This window comes from Procambarus clarkii, chromosome 71 (assembly GCF_040958095.1).
Source record: "Procambarus clarkii isolate CNS0578487 chromosome 71, FALCON_Pclarkii_2.0, whole genome shotgun sequence".
Classification (NCBI taxonomy): Eukaryota; Metazoa; Arthropoda; class Malacostraca; order Decapoda; family Cambaridae; genus Procambarus; species Procambarus clarkii.
This window is the reverse complement of record NC_091220.1, coordinates 12,004,203-12,020,913: the sequence shown is the minus strand read 5'-3', so window position 1 is coordinate 12,020,913 and position 16,711 is coordinate 12,004,203. Positions and strand designations below refer to the sequence as shown.

The 16,711-nt window shown below is 48.8% G+C and overlaps 1 protein-coding gene across 1 annotated transcript in view; it reads left to right on the top strand.

The window, feature by feature from the left end:
• LOC123745535 (hemocytin) overlaps nt 1-16,711 on the top strand; it is a 316,051-nt gene that overhangs the window by 79,882 nt on the left and 219,458 nt on the right. The window contains exons 18-23 of the mRNA XM_045726144.2: nt 7,843-8,035; nt 9,638-9,834; nt 10,276-10,387; nt 15,096-15,266; nt 15,469-15,721; nt 15,984-16,122. Of these exons, the coding sequence (XP_045582100.2) occupies nt 7,843-8,035; nt 9,638-9,834; nt 10,276-10,387; nt 15,096-15,266; nt 15,469-15,721; nt 15,984-16,122 (1,065 nt within the window). The remainder of the gene's footprint in view (nt 1-7,842; nt 8,036-9,637; nt 9,835-10,275; nt 10,388-15,095; nt 15,267-15,468; nt 15,722-15,983; nt 16,123-16,711) is intronic.

The window sequence follows — 16,711 nt, the reverse complement described above, 5'->3', positions numbered from 1 at the left end:
GCTGTTCATTCAAAACGGGAATTTTCTCAAATATAAATTAATATTATGATATATTAGCATATTGTGCATATATAGGCATAGGTTAGGTTAGGTTAGGTGTTTAGGTTCTGTTGGCGATTATTTGTATTTGTAGTACGTGGGTGAAGCATTTACAGCGTTGTGATTCGAACAAAATTCGTCAGTGAAGCACTTGTTCCGGATATGTTCGAACGTCAGCAGTTGTGAGTCGTGTGTAAATCGCTTTTCATTCATAAACAGGGGGTTTGGCGGGTGCATGGAATCACTTTTGGATCTTTGTTTGGAGGACGGGCTGGTTTATGAATGAAAAACGGTTTACACACGACTCACAACTGCTGACGTTCGAACATATCCGGAACAAGTGCTTCACTGACGAATTTTGTTCGAATCACAACGCTATAAATGCTTCACCCACGTACTACAAATACAAATAATCGCCAACAGAACCTAAACACCTAACCTAACCTATGCCTATATATGCACAATATACTAATATTTTATAATATTAATTTATATTTGAGAAAATTCCTGTTTTGAATGAACAGCATGTAAAAATTTATAAATGCGTCTGTGGGGTCGACCGCTGGATGTAATGGACTTGAGTCGAGGACGGGTTGAAATACGTGTGTGTGTGTACTCACCAAATTATGCCTGCAGGATCGAGCATTGACTCTTGGATCCCGCCTTTCTAGCCATCGGTTGTTTACAGCAATGACTCCTGTCCCATTTCCCTACCATATCTAGTTTAAAAATTATGAATAGAGTTTGCTTCCACAACCTGTTCCTTAAATGCACTCTATTTTCCCACTACTCTCACGCTAAAGGAAAACTTCCTAACATCTCTGTGACTCATCTGAGTTTCGAACTTCCACCCATGTCCCCTCGTTCTGTTAATATTACGTGTGAACATTTCATCTATTTCCACTTTGTCAATTCCCCTGAGCATTTTATACGTTCCTATCATATCCCCCTTCTCCCTTCTTTTTTTCTAGTGTCGTAAGGTTCAGTTCCTTCAGACGTTCTTCATATCCCATCCCTCGTAACTCTGCGACGACCCTCGTCGCAAACTTCTGAACCTTTTCCAGTTTCCTTATGTGTTTCTTCAGATGGGGACTCCATGATGAGGCGGCATACTCTAAGACTGGCCTTACGTAGGCAGTGTAAAGCGCCCTAAAAGCCTCCTCACTTAGGTTTCTGAATGATGTTCTAACTTTTGCCAGTGTAGAGTACGCTGCTGTTGTTATCCTATTTATATGTGCTTCAGGAGTTAGATTAGGTGTTACGTCCACGCCCAGGTCTCTTTCTCGAATCGTCACAGGTAGGCTGTTCCCCTTCATTGTGTATTGTTCCTTTGGTTTCATATCGACTGATCCCATTTCAATATCTTTACATTTGCTCGTTTTGAACTCCAGTAGCCATTTCTCTGACCATCTCTGCAATCTGTCCAGGTCCTCTTGGAGGATCCTACAATCCTCATCTGTCACAACTCTTCTCATTAATTTTGCGTCATCCGCGAACATTTACATGTAGGATTCTACTCCTGTAAACATATTATTTACGTAAATTAGAAATAGAATTGGTCTCAGCACCGATCCTTGAGGTACTCCACTCGTTACTGTTCGCCAGTCCGACTTCTCGCCCCTTACCATTACTCTCTGGCTCCTTCCTATTAAGTAGTTCTTCACCCATGCTAGGGCCTTTCCGCTTACTCCCGCCTGCCTCTCAAGTTTGAATAGCAGTCTCATGTGCGGTACTGTATCAAAGGCCTTTTGTGTGTGTGTGTGTGTGTGTGTGTGTGTGTGTGTGTGTGTGTGTGTGTGTGTGTGTGTGTGTGTGTGTGTGTATGTTTGTGTGTGTAGTTCACACCTCGTGGGACTCAGGCTCCAGCTCCTGCGGCCCGACTTACCAAACATGTCATCGGCCTTCATGCATCCCCAATACAAGAGTCTTGCTGAACATACGCGCGCCGCGTGTGCGTGTATCCGTGCCTTCGTGTGGGAGGATGCGACTCGATGCTTCACTTTCACTGTGACAATAATCGTTTCCGTAATTTTGAACATTTGGTGAGTGTTAGGAGGCCCCTCCCCGCCTGGGGAGAGTTACCGGGGTGGCGGGGAGCGGTTAAGTCACGCCCCTCCCCGCTGTAGCACCCCCCCCACCCCAGCAAGTGAGAGAGAAAGCTCTATATAATGACAGGTGAGAGATTAACCGTTGTGCTCTGTGAGTCAAATGTGTCTCTCACTTCTGGGTGTCAAATGTTACACGTGTCAGGTGGTCTGGGTGTCAGTAAGTGTGTACTGGGATAGTGTTTCTGGCTCCTCGCGCAGTTTCTGGCCCTCCCCCAGTTTCTGACCCCCAGTTTCTGGCCCTCCCACAGTTTCTGGCCCCTCTCCTAGTTTCTGGCCCCTCTCCCAGTTTCTGGCTCTCTCCCAGTTTCTGGCTCTCTCCCAGTTTCTGACCCCCAGTTTCTGGCCCTCCCACAGTTTCTGGCCTCTCTCCTAGTTTCTGGCCCCTCTCCCAGTTTCTGGCTCTCTCCCAGTTTCTGGCTCTCTCCCAGTTTCTGACCCCCAGTTTCTGGCCCTCCCACAGTTTCTGGCCCCTCTCCCAGTTTCTGGCCCCTCTCCCAGTTTCTGGCTCTCTCCCAGTTTCTGGCTCTCTCCCAGTTTCTGACCCCCAGTTTCTGGCCCTCCCACAGTTTCTGGCCCCTCTCCTAGTTTCTGGCCCCTCTCCCAGTTCCTGGCTCTCTCCCAGTTTTTGACCCTCCCCCAGTTTGACCCCCAGTTTCTGGCCCTCCCACAGTTTCTGGCCCCTCTCCCAGTTTCTGGCTCTCTCCCAGTTTCTGACCCTCCCCCAGTTTCTGACCCCCAGTTTCTGGCCCTCCCACAGTTTCTGGCCCCTCTCCTAGTTTCTGGCCCCTCTCCCAGTTTCTGTCCCTCCCCCAGTTTCTGACCCTCCCCCAGTTTCTGACCCCCAGTTTCTGGTCCTCCCACAGTTTCTGCCCCTCCCTCAGTTTCTGACCCTCCCACAGTTTCTGGCCCTCCCCCAGTTTCTAACCCTCTCCCAGTTTCTGACCCTCCTCCAGTTTCTGACCCTCTCCCAGTTTCTGACCCTACCCCAGTTTCTGACCCTCCAGTTTCTGACCCTCTCCCAGTTTCTGACCCTACCCCAGTTTCTGACCCTCCAGTTTCTGACCCTCTCCCAGTTTCTGACCCTACCCCAGTTTCTGACCCTCTCCCAGTTTCTGACCCTCTCCCAGTTTCTGACCCTCCCACAGTTTCTGACCCTCCTCTAGTTTCTGACCCTCCTCTAGTTTCTGACCCTCCTCTAGTTTCTGACCCTCCTCCAGTTTCTGACCCTCCTCCAGTTTCTGACCTTCTTCCAGTTTCTGACCCTCTTCCAGTTTCTGACCCTCCCACAGTTTCTGACCCTCTTCCAGTTTCTGACCCTCCCACAGTTTCTGACCCTCCCACAGTTTCTGACCCTCCCACAGTTTCTGACCCTCCCCCCCCACCCCGTCTAGGACTGGCCACAATGGGTTGGTCTGCCTCACCACACTCCCAGAGACTGTGTGTGGTGGGAAACAGAAGGTTGTAAACAGTTATATAAGGCGAACAACTAGAGACAGTCGGGGCCCAGGAGCTGAAGCTCGCCATGTTGTAAGGTACTGGTGAGACAGTCGGGGCCTAGGAGCTGAAGCTGGTGCTGTAGTAAGGTACTGGTGAGACAGTCGGGGCCCAGGAGCTGAAGCTTGTCCTGTAGTAAGGTACTGGTGAGACAGTCGGGGCCCAGGAGCTGAAGCTTGTCCTGTAGTAAGGTACTGGTGAGACAGTCGGGGCCCAGGAGCTGAAGCTGGTCCTGTAGTAAGGTACTGGTGAGACAGTCGGGGCCCAGGAGCTGAAGCTGGTGCTGTAGTAAGGTACTGGTGAGACAGTCGGGGCCCAGGAGCTGAAGCTGGTCCTGTAGTAAGGTACTGGTGAGACAGTCGGGGCCCAGGAGCTGAAGCTTGTCCTGTAGTAAGGTACTGGTGAGACAGTCGGGGCCCAGGAGCTGAAGCTGGTGCTGTAGTAAGGTACTGGTGAGACAGTCGGGGCCCAGGAGCTGAAGCTGGTCCTGTAGTAAGGTACTGGTGAGACAGTCGGGGCCCAGGAGCTGAAGCTGGTGCTGTAGTAAGGTACTGGTGAGACAGTCGGGGCCCAGGAGCTGAAGCTGGTGCTGTAGTAAGGTACTGGTGAGACAGTCGGGGCCCAGGAGCTGAAGCTGGTGCTGTAGTAAGGTACTGGTGAGACAGTCGGGGCCCAGGAGCTGAAGCTGGTGCTGTAGTAAGGTACTGGTGAGACAGTCGGGGCCCAGGAGCTGAAGCTGGTGCTGTAGTAAGGTACTGGTGAGACAGTCGGGGCCCAGGAGCTGAAGCTGGTGCTGTAGTAAGGTACTGGTGAGACAGTCGGGGCCCAGGAGCTGAAGCTGGTGCTGTAGTAAGGTACTGGTGAGACAGTCGGGGCCCAGGAGCTGAAGCTGGTGCTGTAGTAAGGTACTGGTGAGACAGTCGGGGCCCAGGAGCTGAAGCTGGTGCTGTAGTAAGGTACTGGTGGGAAAACATTGGTATAATTACTGGTTATGCCATGGTGAGGGGGAAGGGGGGGGGCAGCGAACACAGGTGAGTACAGTTAGGTGAGTAGAGAGGTCAAAGGGTGGCGACTTTCCTTCCTCTTGGCCCTAAACTTACCCCAATCCTCCCTTTCTTACCTCCCTCTCTTGCCTTGTATACCATCCCTTCCCCTCACCTCTCTCAACTTTTCTCCTCCATCTCACCTTTTGACCTCTCACACCGTTCCTTCTCTCACCTCTCCCACCTCTTCCTGCCACCTTCCCCTTCCTTACCTTCTTGTGGACGGGTGTGGGGGCGGGCCTTCCATTGTGGCAGGTGTGTGGTGTGGACGGTGTGGGGGGGACCTTTCACTGTGGCAGGTGTGTGGTGTGGACGGTGTGGGGGGAGGGGACCTTCCACTGTGGCAGGTGTGTGGTGTGGACGGTGTTGGGGGGACCAAGCCACACCTCCCGCCAACACGGGTGTGCCGTTACTGGTCAATGTTTCTTGTCATGTTCCAGTTTCTTGGTGTTTATTCCCAGGACTCCTGCACCCGCCTGCTGGCGCCTCCTGCCGTTATGTAGTGTGTGTGTGTGTGTGTGTGTGTGTGTGTGTGTGTGTGTGTGTGTGTGTGTGTGTGTGTGTGTGTGTGTGTGTGTGTGTGTGTGTGTGTACTCTCCTAGTTACACTCACCTACTGGAGAGCGGGGATGAGCTACTGCTGATGGGTCCCGCCTCGCCACTCCTAGTCGACTAGAGCAAAGGCTCCTGACCCCATTCGGCTCTGTCATGTCTCTTATGGTAAAGCTCATGTCTCTATGTAGTCTGCCTCCTCCATCTCACTTAACTCACTCCAATTGTTAATTACTTTCATAATGAGAAAAAGTTATCTTATGTTTCTGTGGCTCATTTGAGTACTTAGTTTCGATCTATGACTGACCCTTGGTTCGTGCTAAATTGTATATTACCCTTACTAAATTGTCTGTCCTGTATGTTACCTCAGAGTATTTTGTATGAGGTAATCATGTCTTCCCTGTGTTTTCGCCCTTCGTTTGAGTAGGAGTCTTTGATGCCGGACCATACCAAATGATTTCTAACAGTCAAGGAATATGCAGTCTGACCGCGTCCTTCTCTCTCAGGTGTTTGATTTATGCCATATTGTTATAGAACTCTAGATAGTTTGTCAAACAGGATTTTCCTTGACTAAAACCATGCTAGCGCCTTGAGATATTAATGTTTTTCTTGCCCGAAACGCATTGCGTAATAGTGGCTTTAGGCATTGTATGTACTAGCTCTATCTATATATCAATCCATTAATGTAACATCACTTGTATGTATATACCTTACCTGAATAAACATTTGAATCTGAATCTGAGATAACATTATGTTTATGCTGCTATGGCGGTGTGTCCACTCACAGGATGAGTGGCGCTGCCCAATACTGTCACTATGGCGGTGTGTTCACTCACAGGATGAGTGACGCTGCCCAATACTGTCACTATGGCGGTGTGTCCACTCACAGGATGAGTGACGCTGCCCAATACTGTCACTAATGGCGGTGTGTCCACTCACAGGATGAGTGACGCTGCCCAATACTGTCACTATGGCGGTGTGTCCACTCACAGGATGAGTGGCGCTGCCCAATACTGTCACTATGGCGGTGTGTCCACTCACAGGATGAGTGGCGCTGCCCAATACTGTCACTATGGCGGTGTGTCCACTCACAGGATGAGTGGCGCTGCCCAATACTGTCACTATGGCGGTGTGTCCACTCACAGGATGAGTGACGCTGCCCAATACTGTCACTATGGCGGTGTGTCCGCTCACAGGATGAGTGACGCTGCCCAATACTGTCACTATGGTGGTGTGTCCACTCACAGGATGAGTGGCGCTGCCCAATACTGTCACTATGGCGGTGTGTCCACTCACAGGATGAGTGGCACTGCCCAATACTGTCACTATGGCGGTGTGTCCACTCACAGGATGAGTGGCACTGCCCAATACTGTCACTATGGCGGTGTGTCCACTCACAGGATGAGTGACGCTGCCCAATACTGTCACTATGGCGGTGTGTCCACTCACAGGATGAGTGGCGCTGCCCAATACTGTCACTATGGCGGTGTGTCCACTCACAGGATGAGTGGCGCTGCTCAATACTGTCACTATGGCGGTGTGTCCACTCACAGGATGAGTGACGCTGCCCAATACTGTCACTATGGCGGTGTGTTCACTCACAGGATGAGTGACGCTGCCCAATACTGTCACTATGGCGGTGTGTCCACTCACAGGATGAGTGGCGCTGCCCAATACTGTCACTATGGCGGTGTGTCCACTCACAGGATGAGTGACGCTGCCCAATAAACTCGCCCCTCGGGGCAAAATTGACAAATAAATTACTGTGTTCTACTGGCCTGCTTGGGCCCATTCTCTCTAACACCTTGCAGGGGATACTTGTCAATGCTGCGGGTCTGTAGTCTAACTCTGACGTGTCTGTAGGAACATGAACACTCACGTCTCTGTAGCTAAGAAAATACCTCAGTCGTCTTCGTAGGAGGAGATTGTTAAGTGTGGCAAAGTTTGTAGTATGGTGGGAATACTGAGGTGGGCGGGTGTGTGGGGCTACACCTGCACACATCTGTGTTGCTGCCCCACACACACCTGTCTCTGTGGGCGGGTGTGTGGGGCTACACCTGTGTTGCTGCCCCCCACACACCTGTCTCTGTGGGCGGGTGTGTGAGTTGCATCTTTCTATAGCGATCTCATAAACACCTGAGGGTATGTAAACAGTGTTGATATATATAATATACATTTAAACACATTTTATGATTTACCAAACTTGATTTGGCAGGAAAATGAGTCATGGCAGTAAAGTAATTGTTACATAATGTTATTTACACAACGAACACGAATATCGCCTTGTATAATATTGTACCCTTAGTGTTATGGTGGTGTGAGGCCAGGGTGGCCACACCGTGGTGAGGTGTGAGGCCAGGGTGGCCACACCGTGGTGAGGTGTGAGGCCAGGATGGCCACACCGTGGTGAGGTGTGAGGCCAGGGTGGCCACACCGTGGTGAGGTGTGAGGCCAGGGTGGCCACACCGTGGTGAGGTGTGAGGCCAGGGTGGCCACACCGTGGTGAGGTGTGAGGCCAGGGTGGCCACACCGTGGTGAGGTGTGAGGCCAGGGTGGCCAGGAGAGGACATGGCAGCAGCAGGAGTGACAAGGGTGGCGTTGTTACAGAGCATGAACTTCCCGGGGTCGGTGGTGAGCCAGTTCCCGTCGTGTACCAAGTCTGTGACGGTGCGGGTGGAGGGCACCGTGATCCGCCTCAAGCAGGATCGGGAGGTCACCATCAACGGTGTGGAGCTGAAGGAGCTGCCCGCCTGGGTCAAGGGCGCCTACATCAAGGCCGCCTCCAGCCTCTTCCTCATGGGTAAGTATTTATGGTAATGTTATGACGGTGTTCACTCCTCGAGTCATTATTGCCTGTATCCCGGAATGTGAGTGGTCACGCCACATATGTCAGACCAATCGTGGGGTATGCAGCTCCAGTCTGGAGTCCATACCTAGTTAAACATAAAGCAAAGCTACAGAAGATTCAGAGTATGCCATCAGACTAGTCCCAGAACTGAGAGGTATAAGTTATGAGGAAAGGCTGCGGGAAATAAACCTCACGTCCCAAGATAGACGTTCAACGGGAGACATGATCACCACCTACAAAATTTCATAGGAATTGACAGGATGGACAAAGATCAACTATTTAGCACGGGTGGTACACGAACAAGGGGACGCAGGAAAAACCTTAGTACTCAAATGAGCCACAGAGACATTAGAACGAAGTTTCTCAGTGTCAGAGTAGTTAACAGATGGAATGCATTAGGCAGTGATGTGGTGGAGGCAGACTCCATACACAGTTACAAGTGTTGATATGATAGAGCCCAATAGGCTCAGGAACCTGTACACCAGTTGATTGACAGTTGAGAGGCGGGACCAAAGAGCCAGAGCTCAACCCCCGCAAGCACAACTAGGTGAGTACACACTAAAGACTTACAAAATGCTGTCTTTGTACCGTACAAAAGGATGAAAGTATGAGAGTGGTGATATAAATAATATAACGTGATACTTGTAAGTTAAGTAAGTATAAAGTTAGGAAAGGCCTGGGTACACAATACTGTTTGGAACTGTGTTAATGATTTATGAAAGCAATTAGTGGTACCATATGTGCCATTAGTGAAGCAATGTGCTGTGTGCTGAGGGTGTTTGGGTGCCATATGTGTTGTGTGCTGAGGGTGTTTGGGTGCCATATGTGCTGTGTGCTGAGGGTGTTTCGGTGCCATATGTGCTGTGTGCTGAGGGTGTTTCGGTGCCATATGTGCTGTGTGCTGAAGGTGTTTGGGTGCCATATGTGCTGTGTGCTGAGGGTGTTTGGGTGCCATATGTGTTGTGTGCTGAGGGTGTTTGGGTACCATATGTGCTGTGTGCTGAAGGTGTTTGGGTGCCATATGTGCTGTGTGCTGAAGGTGTTTGGGTGCCATATGTGCTGTGTGCTGAAGGTGTTTGGGTGCCATATGTGCTGAGGGTGTTTGGGTGCCATATGTGTTGTGTGCTGAGGGTGTTTGGGTGCCATATGTGTTGTGTGCTGAAGGTGTTTGGGTGCCATATGTGCTGTGTGCTGAGGGTGTTTGGGTGCCATATGTGTTGTGTGCTGAGGGTGTTTGGGTGCCATATGTGCTGTGTGCTGAGGGTGTTTGGGGTACCATATGTGCTGTGTGCTGGTGGTGTTTGGGTGCCATATGTGTTGTGTGCTGAGGGTGTTAGGGGTACCATATGTGCTGTGTGCTGGTGGTGTTTGGGTGCCATATGTGTTGTGTGTTGGTGGTGTTAGGGGTACCATATGTGCTGTGTGGTGGTGTTTGAAGCAAGGGTCAGGCACACATGTGATGGGTGTTACCATACCATAGCAGCTCCTACACATGGACCAAAACTGCTCTGCTGTTTCCTTTATTTCTATATTGTTATTAACTGACTTTTGCAGTGGAGTTGGCCAATGGGCTGGACGTGTGGTGGGACGGACAGACGCGGGTGTACATAGACGCCCCGGCAGAGTTCCGCGGCATGACAGCCGGGCTGTGTGGCACTTTTACTGACAATCAGAGAGACGACTTCCTCACCCCAGAGGGAGACGTCGAGCAGAATGTCATCGCTTTTTCTAACAAGTGGAAGACTTCTGAGGTTAGTATCATCAAGGCCAGGACTATTATTGTGTTTGTTATCAGTGCTGAAGACTGGCACAGAGCACTTAGATACTAATGTGATCCATATATGTTGTGGCATAGTAATGTAAGATGGCCACCACTGGGTCCCTGGCTGGGCCCCACGGCGTTATTATGCTGTGGATTATGACTTAGTGTGAATATGAAGTACGTGTTAAAGGTTGGCTCAGATGGCGTACATATATGGCAGCGTCAGAAGGCACGCAGGTGGTAATATAATATAAGTCAACAACATAAGGCAGGAACACAACAAGATGTTTATTATAAAACATGTGTGTGTGTATGGCCGCAATATTAGGCTGCTATGTACACCCATATGTGTGTGTGTGTGTGTGTTGGGGAGTGAGCAGGAACCTTATGTGACTTAAACTGACCGCTCAAGTGAACCTTCTCTACCCAGAAGTGCCCAGACCAGCCCCTGGCGGACGAGACCCGCCCGTGTGACAGACACGTACAGAACAAAGCAGTGGCAGAGAAGTTCTGTGCCAAACTTAAATCAAATCTTTTTGGAGGTGAGTACATCGTTATGAGTAATCCACCGTGTAGTTGGGTACTCATTCTACATGTTATCCTGTCTTATATTTCCATATAGCCTTCTCATATTATGAGTACTGTACCTGAATTGTGCCTGGATGGGGTTCGTGGAGTTTTTCTACTCCCCAAGCTCGGCCCGGGGCCAGGCTTGGGGAGTATATAGAAGGCTTAGGATAAACGAAAATATCAAAACGGAAACCACATATAAAACGCAGTCAAATCACACTATTGCAAGAAAAGTCATTATATATAAGATTTGGAAGTTATCATGTCAGAAAAAAAATATTTTAAGGAATACATCTAAGTAGCTGGCACAACCACAAGGAAAATGACAGGTTGGGTAACAAGAATCTTTCACACAAGAGATGCCACACCAATGATGTTACTTTTTATGACACTAGTGTTCTCTATGCTGGAATATTATTACACCATAACAGTCCCATTCAAAGCCGGAGAAATTGCTGACATTGAGAGCGTGCAAAGATCTTTTACTGCTAGAATCCATTTAATAGACATTCTAAAATATTAGGACGGCTTAGAATTTTGAATCTGTATTCTTTAGATCGCAGGCGAGAGATACGAAATAATTTAAGCTTGGAAAATATTCTTTTTCCAAGTGACTAGTTTGCAATGGGGGGATGGGAATAGAACCACAGGAGAGTAGGAGCCATGGCAGGATGTGCACAATAGCCCCGTTGGAAGGAAGGGTTGCAATAGGTACCCTGAGAGAGAGCTGTGTCCTCGGCCGCCCGAGACTTCAACTCTCCCCCCGCCCATACTGGCCCTTACTAACCAACCTCCCACCGTATTCACAACATAACTTGACAAACACCTCCAAATGATACCTGATCAACCAGGCTGTGATTCATACGTCAGGCTGCGACCAGCCGCGTCCTGGTTCACAATGTAATGATCTGGGGCTCAGATCATTGGTTCTCCCTTCTCCCCTCTTTTCCCTCCCCTTCTCCCCTCCTTTCCTTCTCCCTCTCCCCTCCGTCCTTCTCCCCTCCCCTTGGCCGTCATTCGTCTCCTCCTCTTCCCCCCCCCCTGTCGCCCATTTGTCAGGGTCAAGAGGTTGACCTGAGGGTAGGGTGGTCGTGGATACCTTGGCTTCTCCAACTCAACTTCCCCACTCAGATATTTCCCTTTCTACCCCCTCTCATCCCACCGCTGCCACCATTGTAATGACCGCTTACCCTGTCGTAATAACCGCGGCCTCTATTGTAATAACCCAATGTTCCCAGTATTAATCCTGTTATCTTGTTATCTCTCGTGATCGTAATATACGCTCTCTGTTGTACATCTCTGTCTCTCTCCACTCAATACCCCAGCTTAACACTGTTACAGTCCAGCATGACCCCTCACTGGACTGCCACGTATCTAAGAGGAATATTAAATGAGGAAGATACACCCAGGACACGGGTTATTCGCTTATTACTAATTATAAAATAAAAACCATTAAAGCACTGCCACCACCTTCCTGACCAACCATACCTGAATGTGTCTATCACCGATCCCCCAGGAAGGCCAGGAATCAGCAACCATGGGACTCCGGGTAATATGAATTTCAGTAATAAATTTTGGAAAATTAGTTTGTGTAATTTACGTTACTAATTTAAATCCAAGGGCAACTTTAGTATCTATTAATAGTAGGAGAACCTGGGGCTTCCAATACAACACCTAAAAATGACAAAGTAGCAAAATATATCAAAGGGGAGTTAAGTGAATACCACTGGACAAGCTATACAATTTATTTTATGAAACATGTAAATTAAGACAATTTGGACACATCACCTATTCTATTTCCCTAGAGGCACAATGGATATTTACCGAGGACACGAAAACTCAAGTGCTACTATACCTTAAACACCCGCACTACGGCCACGATGTTGATGGCTGCCCTCAGCCCCGAGGATACGGGCTTGCGGCCCTGTTCCTAATACACTTCCAAGACACACTGATGAAATTTAGTTTTTCCAACTTATTGCTGGGAAGGATTGCTCCTCCCATCATCTAATACAGCCCCAGGGCTCCACCCATTATTTTGGCCCTGGCCAACCATTTAACACGTAGGCCTGAGGTCTGGCTCTCTAGGGCCAATAAGGACTTGGCCCTTATCTCAGACCAATCACCTTCACTGATCTGTCGTGGAAAGCTACATGAATTTCTGAAGATTGAGTCAGCTCTCCCCAGCTAGAGAAGGGGGACAAGGCGCGTCTATGGAGCCCAGACACCTGCGAGCAATGTTTACAAAACTGATAATTTATGTTCAAGCCTGTCTCCTCTAAGATAGGAGTAGGGACATTTGACTCTGCCTGGTATGGGGAAGGCCGCTGCTGAGAGGGACAGAGAGGGATGAGAGGGGGTGGAAAGGGAAATATCTGAGTGGGGAAGTTGAGTTGGAGAAGCCAAGGTATCCACGACCACCCTACCCTCAGGTCAACCTCTTGACCCTGACAAATGGGCGACAGGGGGGGGGGGGAAGAGGAGGAGACGAATGACGGCCAAGGGGAGGGGAGAAGGACGGAGGGGAGAGGGAGAAGGAAAGGAGGGGAGAAGGGGAGGGAAAAGAGGGGAGAAGGGAGAACCAATGATCTGAGCCCCAGATCATTACAACTCCCCTCCCTTCTCCCCTCTTTTCCCTCCCCTTCTCCCCTCCTTTCCTTCTCCCTCTCCCCTCCGTCCTTCTCCCCTCCCCTTGGCCGTCATTCGTCTCCTCCTCTTCCCCCCCCCCCCTGTCGCCCATTTGTCAGGGTCAAGAGGTTGATCTGAGGGTAGGGTGGTCGTGGATACCTTGGCTTCTCCAACTCAACTTCCCCACTCAGATATTTCCCTTTCCACCCCCTCTCATCCCTCTCTGTCCCTCTCAGCAGCGGCCTTCCCCATACCAGGCAGAGTCAAATGTCCCTACTCCTATCTTAGAGGAGACAGGCTTGAACATAAATTATCAGTTTTGTAAACATTGCTCGCAGGTGTCTGGGCTCCATAGACGCGCCTTGTCCCCCTTCTCTAGCTGGGGAGAGCTGACTCAATCTTCAGAAATTCATGTAGCTTTCCACGACAGATCAGTGAAGGTGATTGGTCTGAGATAAGGGCCAATTAAGTCCTTATTGGCCCTAGAGAGCCAGACCTCAGGCCTACGTGTTAAATGGTTGGCCAGGGCCAAAATAATGGGTGGAGCCCTGGGGCTGTATTAGATGATGGGAGGAGCAATCCTTCCCAGCAATAAGTTGGAAAAACTAAATTTCATCAGTGTGTCTTGGGAGTGTATTAGGAACAGGGCCGCAAGCCCGTATCCTCGGGGCTGAGGGCAGCCATCAACATCGTGGCCGTAGTGCGGGTGTTTAAGGTATAGTAGCACTTGAGTTTTCGTGTCCTCGGTAAATATCCATTGTGCCTCTAGGGAAATAGAATAGGTGATGTGTCCAAATTGTCTTAATTTACATGTTTCATAAAATAAATTGTATAGCTTGTCCAGTGGTATTCACTTAACTCCCCTTTGATATATTTTGCTACTTTGTCATTTTTAGGTGTTGTATTGGAAGCCCCAGGTTCTCCTACTATTAATAGATACTAAAGTTGCCCTTGGATTTAAATTAGTAACGTAAATTACACAAACTAATTTTCCAAAATTTATTACTGAAATTCATATTACCCGGAGTCCCATGGTTGCTGATTCCTGGCCTTCCTGGGGGATCGGTGATAGACACATTCAGGTATGGTTGGTCAGGAAGGTGGTGGCAGTGCTTTAATGGTTTTTATTTTATAATTAGTAATAAGCGAATAACCCGTGTCCTGGGTGTATCTTCCTCATTTAATATTCCTCTTAGATACGTGGCAGTCCAGTGAGGGGTCATGCTGGACTGTAACAGTGTTAAGCTGGGGTATTGAGTGGAGAGAGACAGAGATGTACAACAGAGAGCGTATATTACGATCACGAGAGATAACAAGATAACAGGATTAATACTGGGGGAACATTGGGTTATTACAATAGAGGCCGCGGTTATTACGACAGGGTAAGCGGTCATTACAACAAGACCACCAACCAGGAGGCCAGGTGAAAGACCGGGCCGCGGGGACGTTGATCCCCGGAACCAAGTATCTTTGGTAGATATACCTTATGGCTTAATCATGTTTATTTGGTATTCAGGCAGAGAGTGTATTGTTGTTCATTGTCTTACGTGATGCTTCCTTGTCGTATCTTAGTAATACCATACTGACGAAACTAAACATTGGGATTTGACTGAAAATTACTATGATTTATAATTATATTGAGATTGGGGCTGTGGGATTAATTGCATTCCATTAACAAGTATTATTATTCTGGGTTTATGTGTACGTGAGATTGGGTCATGGTATTAACTTGAAGTCTACACCAATCACAAGGGACCGTAAGAGTGTTGTGTGACGCTGTACCAGTAATTACCTAAGTGTAATTACCTAAGTGTAGTTACAGTATGAGAGCTACGCTCGTGGTGTCCCGTCTTCCCAGTACTCTTTGTCATATAACGCTTTGAAACTACTGACGGTCTTGGCCTCCACCACCTTCTCCCCTAACTTGTTCCAACCGTCTACCACTCTGTTTGCGAAAGTGAATTTTCTTATATTTCTTCGGCATCTGTGTTTAGCTAGTTTAAATCTATATACGTGTGGTGTTGTTGTTGAGACAATGTTGTGTTTGTGTAGCGTGTCACCTGGAGGTGGACCCTGACCCATACTACCGTGACTGTCTGTACGACATGTGCTCGTGTGAGACCAAGATGGACGGCTGCCTCTGCCCCGTGCTGGCCGCCTACAGCAAGGAGTGCGCCAGGAAGGGCGTCCTCGTCGACTGGCGGGCTGAGGTGCGCCAGTGTGGTACGTTCTTCTCATTAATTCACTTACACAAACTCAACTATCAGACATTATTTATTTATTCAATAATTGTAATAAACAAGTTAATATTGAGACAAAGATATATAGAGAGACTGTCATATTGTGTTGTATAATTAAATGGGCAACTTCGTGGTTCGTAATATTCTCAGTCAAATATTTACCTTCGGCTCATGGGTAATTGCAGGCATTCATTGTACTGGTGGACAGAAGTACCAGGTGTGTGGCAACAGCTGTTCTCACACGTGCCTAGACCTGGCGACCAATAGTGACTGCACAAGGAAGTGTGTGGAAGGGTGCAACTGCCTGGACGGGTTCTCGCTGGACGGCACGGGCATGTGTGTGCCCGTGACGGAGTGCCCGTGTGTGTACGAGGCCAAGGAGTACAAGCCGGGCTACGAGATGATGCAGCAGCAGCCCGACGCCTCCTTCCTCGTCTGGTCAGTCTCCTCACGCTCACTCTATTATCTACACTATCTACAATACTGTTTGTGTCAACACAACACAAGTACACACTAATGCTGTTATCTTTTAATGTGATTACTACATTTATCACTTCCTTTTCGTTACAAAATGTTATTTTGTTAGTTTATACAAGTTATGTATACGTAACATTTACCTAACTTCTCAGATTATGTGGTAGAAAATGTGTACATTTGTTCCACTGAAAGATATATATAATGTTGTTGTGTCACCTGACAGTGAGTGCTACAACGCCGGCTGGAACTGTTGGAAGCCCCGGGAGAACGAGACGGTCACTCGCCCGCCCCAGGTCGACTGTCACCAGGACAAGCACGAGGTCTACACTGACTGTCTCCCAGACGAGGAGAATACCTGCCAGGTAGTGTGGTAGTGGTTGACTGTCTCCCAGACGAGGAGAATACCTGCCAGGTAGTGTGGTAGAGGCTGACTGTCTCCCAGACGAGGAGAATACCTGCCAGGTAGTGTGGTAGTGGTTGACTGTCTCCCAGACGAGGAGAATACCTGCCAGGTAGTGTGGTAGAGGCTGACTGTCTCCCAGACGAGGAGAATACCTGCCAGGTAGTGTGGTAGTGGTTGACTGTCTCCCAGACGAGGAGAATACCTGCCAGGTAGTGTGGTAGAGGCTGACTGTCTCCCAGACGAGGAGAATACCTGCCAGGTAGTGTGGTAGTGGTTGACTGTCTCCCAGACGAGGAGAATACCTGCCAGGTAGTGTAGAAGAGGAGATATGGGGACTATTAATGACCAATTAAGCAGTTCTCAACACTGCAGTACTTAGTTGTCTTGGCTGGGTAGTCCTTCACGTATAACTCTTAAAGTTATTACTTTACTTAAAGTTAAAATAGGTCACCATAGCCCGTGCTACTTGGAACTTTTTGTTCCAGGTAGCGAATCTTAAAGTAACAACAGAATAGTGTATACCAATAATTATGCTTGGATCAGACATG